This window comes from Thrips palmi, unplaced genomic scaffold (assembly GCF_012932325.1).
Source record: "Thrips palmi isolate BJ-2018 unplaced genomic scaffold, TpBJ-2018v1 HiC_scaffold_18, whole genome shotgun sequence".
Classification (NCBI taxonomy): Eukaryota; Metazoa; Arthropoda; class Insecta; order Thysanoptera; family Thripidae; genus Thrips; species Thrips palmi.
This window is the reverse complement of record NW_023144627.1, coordinates 17,662,268-17,671,820: the sequence shown is the minus strand read 5'-3', so window position 1 is coordinate 17,671,820 and position 9,553 is coordinate 17,662,268. Positions and strand designations below refer to the sequence as shown.

At 54.3% G+C, this 9,553-nt stretch overlaps 1 protein-coding gene across 4 annotated transcripts; it reads left to right on the top strand.

Moving 5' to 3' along the window:
• The first annotated feature begins 636 nt into the window (after positions 1 to 636).
• Positions 637 to 9,456, top strand: LOC117644282. Of its 4 annotated transcripts, XM_034383608.1 has the most exons (5): positions 664 to 845; positions 5,568 to 5,691; positions 7,032 to 7,217; positions 7,574 to 7,699; positions 8,559 to 9,456. In XM_034383608.1, coding segments are annotated over exons 1-5 (513 nt in total). In that variant the 5' UTR covers positions 664 to 843; the 3' UTR covers positions 8,634 to 9,456. The 4 variants fall into 4 exon arrangements, with proteins under 4 accessions (XP_034239496.1, XP_034239499.1, XP_034239495.1 ...); XM_034383605.1 differs by lacking the exons at positions 7,574 to 7,699; positions 8,559 to 9,456 and adding an exon at positions 8,012 to 8,520 and having other exon boundaries at positions 637 to 757; XM_034383604.1 differs by lacking the exons at positions 7,574 to 7,699; positions 8,559 to 9,456 and adding an exon at positions 8,012 to 8,531.
• The last annotated feature ends 97 nt before the right edge of the window (positions 9,457 to 9,553 follow it).

Genomic DNA, 9,553 nt, shown 5'->3' with positions numbered 1-9,553 from the left:
CTCCGTCTCTCTCACGCTCTTGTGGCGTCCCGAATGTGCGCGAGAGAGACGGAGCGACGAAAGGGACCCTCGGAATCAGTCTGCCGTGATGGAAAGTGGTGTATAGCCTCGCGCGAGGCGCCGGCCTGTCTCACAATCGGCCCGGCGCTCGCCGCAGCGCGCAGCAGACGGAAAGGCAGTTAAGAAGCTGGCGCCGGTTCAAAAAGTGCCCCACACCCACCCAACAGTGGAGGGCAAAAAATAAAATGCGAAGAAACAAAACAAGTCGATGCCATTTTTTTTCTCGCGATGTTTGACTCCGTGACACAAAGTAAAACCAGTAAAACGACAGTCCTTCACATTCCTTGGCAGTGGCTTGGAACGCGTTGCATCCCACCAAAATCCAAAGTCGCTACTCAGGACCTTTATCAGTGACGCGAGTCGATAATTTGATCGACACTTCCTGTCGCGAAAACAGCAGCAGCCACCCGGTTCCGCCTGCAAGTACTCCACAATCCCAACGAGGCGCGAAAACTGCACGCTTTGCCGGTTCACTTCAGTGAGCGGGCCCTCGGTGGGAGTGGGTGGGGGCGTGCGGGCGGAGGGGGCGTGGCGTGGCGGGGCGTGGCGGGGCGGGGCGGCCGCGGCGTCGTGGGCCCGGCCGACGCGCAGGCCTGCACAGTGGGCCGCTGGACTGCGCCGCGAACGGAGCCGATCCTTGTGTGTCCCACGGGAGCCTCCTCAGACCCTCAGCCCTCAGGACTGCAGTCCCGACACCGTAAGTCCAGAAGTCCAGGCTTGCCCGTCGACTCCTCTCCTTCTCGCTCTTCTCGGTCTTCTCGCTCTTCCTTCTCTCTCTCGGCCATGTGAGTGACGGCCGGCGGCGCGCCCAGGCTTGGTGGCGTTCACCCCGCCGCCGTAGATAGCCCTTCGTAGGCGACACTGCAAAGACAAAGCTGTTGGATTCTAGTTTCCGGCAGCAGAGCAACAGTTCCCTCTCGTTTTGCACGTTCCCTGCTTGCACGGTGCGCACCAGCGCGGGCCAGCTGTTGCACTTGCACAGACATCGGCACGCACACCAACACACACACACACACACACACACACACACATACACACACACACACACACAGCGAGCGCGTCCGCCAGCTTCCGCCTTCTTCCGGTCTCGAGGTCCTGACCTCGTTGGCCTACTGCAGCGCCGCGACGGCACACAAGTCGACTTAAAAAAAAAAACTAAAGTCAACAAAAAACAATCGCAATATTTATTTTGTTCTGTTTTTAAAAGAAATATGGACGAAAAATTTCACAAACGTCAAATTATGTGAAGCCACGAAGCAAAATTGGGCAAATCTATTTTTACAGTGCACGCTATGTAAACAACATGCTCGTAGATTATCGTGTGACCGAATTACAGTGATCCATCCGGCTGAGGAGGAGAGGCAACCGCACCCACATCCTTCGGCATCCTTCGGCAGTGAGTCAACGGTGACGTCTGTTCTTGTTTGAATTCGCGTGCTTCGCGCGCGGTCCGGGACCCACCACGACCACCGCGCAAAAACAAACACCGCCGAGTTATTTGAAGCCCGGTCATACTTGCATGGACTATTTGCCAAAAGTGTAGGAGGCCTCTTGTTGGTGTCTTCGGAAATGTTTTCTAAAACGACACTGTTAAAAAAATTCTTGGAAAGTGCCGGAGTAAAAAAAACAATCTCAGAGTTGTGGAAAATTCTATTTTTTTGTTTCCACTTTAAATGAGTTTCAAACCAGTGTAGTGGTACATAAAAGTCTTGTTGAAACGCGAAGCCCTCTGGAAATTACCGAAGCTTCGAAACGTACTTTCAGGATTTTCCAATTTATTTTTAACAGTGAGCTAGTGGCACTCTGGCGGTGGATTGCGGCTGCACTTTGGGTCATTGCACGAAGGGCTGTGTCCAGGAGGGATGTGATTAGCATAACGCGATAGCGAAGGACGGCGGGACGGGGGCGAAGAACCTGGGGACGGAATCGTAATACAGGAAGGGAGGGGGCGCCCACACTTGACGCCGCACCACTCAGTCTCTCTCTCTCTCTCTCTCTCTCTCTCTCTCTCTCTCTCTCTCTCTCTCTCTCTCCCTGCCTGCAGTGCACTGCCGTGGCATTACCGCCACACCAACAACAAAAACATCCCTTGACCTTTCCTCCCCGCCACGCGCGCCCCTTTGCTCGACAAATTTTCTGGTATGCTGTCTTCGGGGGGCAACACCCGTATAAACCACGAAGATATTCGAAGTGGGCGCAGCTTTTACAGTGGCACAGAGATCTCTCGCGCACTTGTAATCATCATTGCCGTTGTTGCCGTTAGGTTGGCACTACAGCCGACTATTCACAGTTGTAGTCGTTAGGTTGGCAGTGACTGCGCAGGCCGTGCCTTCTGATACCGGTTAATACCCTCGCCGTATCGCCCTTATCAAAGCCTGCGGCGCGTGGAGGGAGGGTGGCAACCCTATAGCGGGCCCAGCGGGCCGCGGCGGTGCATTCGGCCTACGAGGGTGGCAACCCTAGCGGGCTACGGTACAGTCAGCCTACGAGGGCGGCAATCCTAGCGGGCCTAGCGGGCCAGGCGGGCCGCGGTGCAGTCAGCTTACGATAGTGGCAACCCTAGCGGGCCGCGGTACAGTCATCCTACGAGGGTGGCAACCCTAGCGAGTAGCGGCGGGAAACAGAGGTGACTACTGGACTGAAGGCAACTAAAGGGGGAGGGAGCGAGTGCTGATTGGCTGGCGACGGCCGTCCTGATGCTGGCCATGCTGGCCATGCTGGTCGTTGCGACAGTGCCTACAGTGCACACGGCAGGAAGCAGCAGCTCACCCTTCCGGCCTGCAGACCGATTCCGAGAGTCTCGCTCTGTCTCTCTCGCAGCCATGCGGGACGCCCCAGGAGTGCGGGAGAGACAGAGCGACGAGAACGACTCTCAGTCTGCTGGACGCGACGGCGGCTCCTGCAGCGCCCCGCCCGCGCGCCGGAAGCACCAAGGCCGCCAAAAGCGCGGCAATTTCAATTTTGGCGCGCTTTGGGCGTCGACGTGGAGTCGGCTGCGATTGTTTTATTCGGCCCAAGAAAATGATTGAAGAACATTCTTTGGAGATCATGCAAAAAAAGGCTGTCAACCAGTTTAGTAGAGAAATTTAATAGAGCTGCAAAAAAGTGTTTCTTGGAGGATGGTGTGCCTTAAAGGTACTCAAAAAAATATCCTACTGCTAAAGGTAACCAGAACTACGAAAAATTTTAGTATCACTTCTAAAAATTACACGATCTTCGAAATTAAGTATTCAATAGTGGAAGCCAATAGTTCTTACCGTGTCGTGGCTGGCATTCAACCCGCTTTGTTGTCGTTATCGCTGTTTTTTTCGGAGGGTACCCCCATCGCTGCGTCGCGCTCGGTGCCGGCCGAGGGTCACCGAGCGAGCAATAATAATTTCATTCCACAGCCGCCTTGTCGCTTGGGACGCTCGTTGCGGCGGTGTCGCGGGGCTTAAGAGTGTTTGGAGCGGGGCCACGCGGCGTGGGCAGAGAGAGAGAGAGAGAGAGAGAGAGAGAGAGAGAGGGAGAGAGAGAGAGAGAGAGAGAGAGAGAGAGAGAGGGAGAGAGAGAGAGAGAGCAGACAGGCAGACGCCGGCAGGGGTCTTCGCGGCCACTGGGTCGTACGGGTGATGTGATGTCGGTGCAGCAGCGGGCGGCATCGGGTTGGGTGGGGGCACGAAGCCGGCTCGTTCACCTAGTCCATGTATGGCGCGTCGCGCGTCGCCGGGCAGGACATCTGGGCCGAAAAGGCGGACGGGCGGAGGCCGTGCTCGCCAAGGACATCCGGAGCGGCAGACTCATTCCGAGGGTCATCGCTCTGTCTCTCTCGCACTCATGGGGCGTGCCGTATGGGTGCGAGAGTCTCTCGGCTAGGTCGTTGACCCTCAGCCCTCCTATTTAGCGCCGTACAAATGAGAAGTCGTTTCTGCCCCCCACTCCCACGCACCCACCCCCGCGTTTGATTGGCCGCCCCCTTGACGGAGGGCTCCGCCAGAACTCCTTTCTCCACCTGGCAGGGCGGGCCGGGCTGAGGGTTCTCCCTCGCGGTGCGTTGGTCATCGCCTTAAGGGTGCACCGCCAGGCCGCCAGCCCGGCAGGGAGGGGTGGTGATTTATTGTTTTCCTCATCGCAGCAAAGCACGAAAAGCCGGGACGGCGGGGACGGCTCACCGCGAGGGAAGTCCAGGCGACGCCCTTTCACGCTCGGTCCCTTTCCCTTTGGCCCTTCGGCCCTGTCTCTGTCGCACTCATGGGCCTCCCCATAAGGGTGCGAGAGAGACAGCCGCTCTTCTGAACCGCTCGGCTGAGCCAGTCCTAGGGGGCGTGCCGGTGCCTGCGCCTCAGGAATTGACAGCCTATCAGCCCGTGATGTATACGCCTTGATACGCATTGATCCTGCAGACTGATTCCGAGAGTCGCTTTCGTCGCTCTGCCTCTCTCACACTCACGAGGCGTCCCCTACTGGCGAGAGAAGCAGAGTGACGAAAGCGACTCTCGGAATCAGTCTGCAGGGGGCGTGAGTCGCCGAAGGACAGTCCTGGACGTGTGCGCTCGAAGCTCGACGCGAGGCGCCAGTCTGGCGATAGGCTGCCCAGCAGACTGCCTAGCAGACTGCCCATCGCGAACGTCGGTCTGTCTCCCTCGCACTCATGGGGGCGTGTGGGTGCGAGAGAGACAGAGCGACGAAGCCCGCGGGGGAGGGTCAGCGAGTGATGCCGTGCTCGGCGACCGTTCCGCGCGGTCCGCGAGCATTCCAACGGCGATACGCGTGGCCCTGCAGGGCCCTGGATCAAAGCGAGGCAAAGCCAGGCCGAGCAAAGGGCAACAGTTGCTCTGATGTCGGCTAGGAGGGACATTATCGCCGGGGGCGGCAAAAACGAGGAGAATTCGCGGTAGAATACAAAAGAACGGAATATAATCGAAAAATAATCGTCTCTCTCTCTCTCTCTCTCTCTCTCTCTAACACACACACACACACACACACACACACACACACACACACACAAACACACACAAACACACACACTTACACACGCCGAGCGGTAAGTGCAGCGCCTTGCACGCTCGGCCCCGCAGTTTGTTTGAGTGACGTCACAGTGACGTCACGGCTTGGCGCTGCGTCCTACTTCGACGGCCCTATTCGCGGACGCAGTGTAGCAGCAGCAGCCGCACAAATCCTCACGCCGGGGCCCTCCGCTTAGCCCGCTGCATTCCTCGTCACAGCCGCGTGGCAAAACGGGGCACACTGGTCAATGTGACGTCACATTCGTCGAATGAGAGTGGCACTAGCGCTGTCGCCGCGGGTTCGAGCTCAAGTTTCGAGTCCGATTTTCAAGTTTCGAGTTCGATTTTTAAGTTTCGAGTTCAATCTTAAAACTTTGAGTTTGGTTTTCAAGTTTTAAGTTTAGTTTTCAAGCTTCTTATATTTAAGTATTAGTGTCGAGTTTGAGTTTCAAGTCGAAACGCAGGCGACGTGTTTCTATTTTTCCTCTCGAAGTCCTGAAGCAATGGTTTTCGCTCCCACAGGGCAGACGACATGTCTCACTCCGTGACCGTGACCCGGACCACCACCACCAGCACCACGTCGGCCATCCTGCTCAACACGGGCTACTTCAAGACGTACCCCGGGCTGCTCAAGCTCTTCGAACTGGTAAGGGCTCGCCTCGAGCTGCTGTCTCACACGTTGGCAAAACGCGGGCAAAACGTTGGCAAATTGTCGGAAACACGTTGGGAAGACGTTGACAAAATGTTGGCAAAACGTTACCCTCGATGCACTGGTGTTAAAAGGGTTGGCAACCTGAGGCTGTCTACCAGCAAATCCAGGTTTCCCTCGAAGTTGGCAACCCTTGCCGACATTGGTGCATCTTGGACCCTTCTTTGCCAACGCATCACTGACAGGTCCCACGCCGAGGCGGTAGAGACACCACACTGCTGATTCGCGCGGCTCGAGAAAGACACTAATTGAATTGGCTCACGCCGAGGCTCACGCCCGGGGCGCCTCTGCACTGCTCTGCACCGGCTGCGTGATGCCTGCGATTACCCGAAGGACGAGTCGGAGCGCGTCCGCCGGTCCCGCGAGAGCGAGAGGGACAGCACGTCAGCGCGGGGGCGGGCCGCGTCGTGAGAGCGAGAGAGACGGCGCATGGCGTCCCCGCAGGGCGTGGTCAGTTCCCATAGCGCTGCCGGTGTGCCACGGTGTGCCACGGTGTGCCACGGTGTGCCGCGAGGCGTCGCGGGGCCATGGCGGCATGGCGGCGCGTCGGGGGCGCGGCACACAGGGCCCGGAAAAGCACCGCCAAAAACTGCACAAAAAAGGCGTTTCTCGAACCTGCATCAAGTCAATTTACTTGCATATTTCAAGTAAAATCACTTGTCAAGAAAGTTTTCTTGGTTCAAGAGGTGGCTTTTTAGGGTGCAGCAGAAAGTTCAAAACGAAAATTGTTTGGCGCTGAGCAGTGAAAGTCCACTGTGACGGCGCGACGCCAGGCACGCCAGGTGGGAAGCACTACTTGGCAGAGAGCAGCCCCAAGTCAAGTTCATGTACGAGAAGCAAAACAAACAGAGTCTAGGACTGTGTTGCTAGTCTTGCTCCATTCTCCCTCCGCGGACCGGCGTGGCGCACTCCGAGTATTTCTGGCGTTTTTTGTTCGGTTTGAGGGCGTCTCCGTTTTCGCCGCGCGCGGCTATTTTTACCGCCTCGTTGCCCCGCTTCGCCTCGCGTTGCGTCGCGGAGCTTCGGATACTGCGGTCTCTCTTCTTGCAGTGGCGGGTCCAGAGCTAGCCTTTTTCCAAGGGGGAGGGGAGGTAGCGCAAATTTAAATGCACCACAACTGTCCGAACTGCCTTCCGATCATGGGGTGACTTCGAAGGTGTGGGGTACTTAGATTTCCATGCTGACCGATGGGGAGCTTGTCCCAAATTACCTTCTTTGTTAAGCTATTCGAAGAAAGTTTTTTGAATGGCGCACTGAACGGTTGATTTCGTTTCCAGCTGATCGGCGCGGTCATCATCGGCATCACCGCCTACTACAGCAACTATGCGCACAACTACCCGACGTCGTCGCCAGAGGTCTTCCTCTGCATCGTGGCCGTCACGTGTCTGGTGGGGACGGGGTGCTTACTGCTGTCGTGCATCTTGTCCATATCAAGTGCCTCCATCCTACCCAAGACCATTTTCGTAAGTTGAATCTCCTGAGATTTAAGTGTTGATTTTGAGGTTGCCTAACTGGCAACACGATGGCATAATTAGGGCGTAGACCAATGCCCTTTAAATCCATTAACGATTATTGCCCATCGAAAACGCTGTGATTGCGATGCATTACTGTTTACTTGCATTGCCACCATAAAATTGGTCTCAAAGAACGATCCTGTCAAGACCCCATGCGCGAGCGTGGGGTGTGGACGAGTCGATTCTCCCCCCCTTCCACTACAGGTCCAGCACCTTTCCCTTCGGAATGCTCTTCCGGATGACTGAGACCTGGAAGGAGACCGAGCAGGCTGACGGAGCTGTCTGACGTGAATGCCGTTTTGCAGGAGGTCATCTTCCATTTTGTAGCGACCGTCTTGTACCTGGCGGCTAGCATTAACTTCCTTGTAGAAGTTCAGCGCCGGTCGCGTTACTACGGTAGTAGTAACTACGAGGCCTACCTTGCCGCCGCCGTGAGTACCTGTCCACCTGCCCCACAGGCCCTGCACGCATTTTGACGCCGCACTCTGCTTTAGGTGGTGGTGGTGGATGGGTGGAGGCTCGGGGGGCGCACGGGGCTCTGTTCCGTGCAGAACCATGCAAAAATCAAGCAGACACGGAAACTGCCAAAACAGACACCTGTTTTTCTCCCGAGCTTCCGACCCACCTGTAGAGAGCGCTGCCCTGAAGATACTCCCCGCCCGAGAGCGGCGTGGTGTCTCCGCCTGCGCGGAGTATCCCCGTTCCCGGCGGGAGTATTGACGCGCGGCTGTGTCGTGACTCAGGAAATGGTGTTTGGCGCCGTGGCCACCCTCTTGTTGCTGTCTGCGTCGGCCAGCACGCTGCAGCGGGTCAGGGGTCGGAACGAGGGTTTCCATATTGTGGAGAAGGGGTACAGTTCCAAGGTGTTCGCTTCGGTGAGTCGGGGGGCCCTACACTCTTCTTTTGGGGTTCTGATTCTCGTTCAGACCGTGAACCGTAGCTCAGCAATCCAAATAACGGCGAGTCAGAATTCAGATTTTGTAGATTTTAACCGTAGCCTTTGCAAATGTGTTGCGTAACTTCCATAACCCACGCTGTCTGGGACATGTGGGCCCCTGGAATCCAAAACATTGTGAAGTAGCCCTTGCCACGCCTGCTTCATGAGAGTGCTGCACAAGGCTTGAAAATAAATTGATATTTTTTATTTTGATGAAGTCAAATCACCCGATATTACCTCAGTTACGACACACGTGTGCTCCGGAATTTACTAATGCAAACGCTTAATCAAACGCTTCTGAGTTAAATAGAAACGAAAGGAATGACACTAATTACTTGATCCGTTCCCTGTAGATTCTCGGACTCATCAACACAGTGCTGTACTTCCTCAGCACAGCATTGGCGTACCGCAGCTACAAGGGGAAGTAAGCCGTGGGCGAGAGCAACAAGGGACTCAGGGAACAGCAGCAAACGGAAGAAGGAACTCAAAAGGCGGTATTAAGTTTTTAAAACGACTTCCTTATCTGCATTACACCCTCTCACTCTATCATTGACAAATATTATCCTTTTTAAGAAAAAAAAGGGAAACGTTTTCAAGATTTAACCAAAATACCGGTGCGGTGAAGCGCTGTAACGATTAAGGCGCACATGTAGTTTAAGTATCTAAAACACAACAATAGAATTTCTATGTCTTAGGTCACCGACTTCGTAGTAATCTCGTTCGTGCTGTGTTTTTTTACTGCCTTCCGTTTCTAAATAATTCTCGTGCTTTCCATGACAGTGACTGATTACATTCATTTGTAAGGATGCCTTCTTTCCAGTATTGGTATCTTTTGTTATTTGTTTTTGCGGCGCTACTCTTAAAAGGCCATTTTTACTAGAAAGTGTCTGTATCCGTATTCTGTAAGTTAAGCCTCCTGACCTACCAAGTTCTGTTACAAAGGATATTAGTTCCTAGGTGCTAAAAGACAGCCTTTCCGTAGTGGCCACATCGTTGTATCATATTTGTAAATATAATGCTTTTCTATTTATTTGTGCGAGCTGTCCACCGTCCGTGTCTTACTTCAGATATAAGAGTTATTTATCGTATCGATTTCTTACTGTTTAAGTTGGATGCATCACAAATATTGAAATAGTGCCGTTATATTGTCTAGTTAGCTTTTAATAGACATTTGTACATAATTTCTTTTATTCAAAATTAGTACAGTGTTCATTTCGTTTTGAAGTGTCAGAAAATAAATAAAGCACCAATTTCTCTTGTTTTTTACCACCCCGAAACGCCGGATAGCGAAGAGGCAAATCAGCATCACAGGTGCCCTTATGAGCTTATGAGGGGACGTGAAATAAAA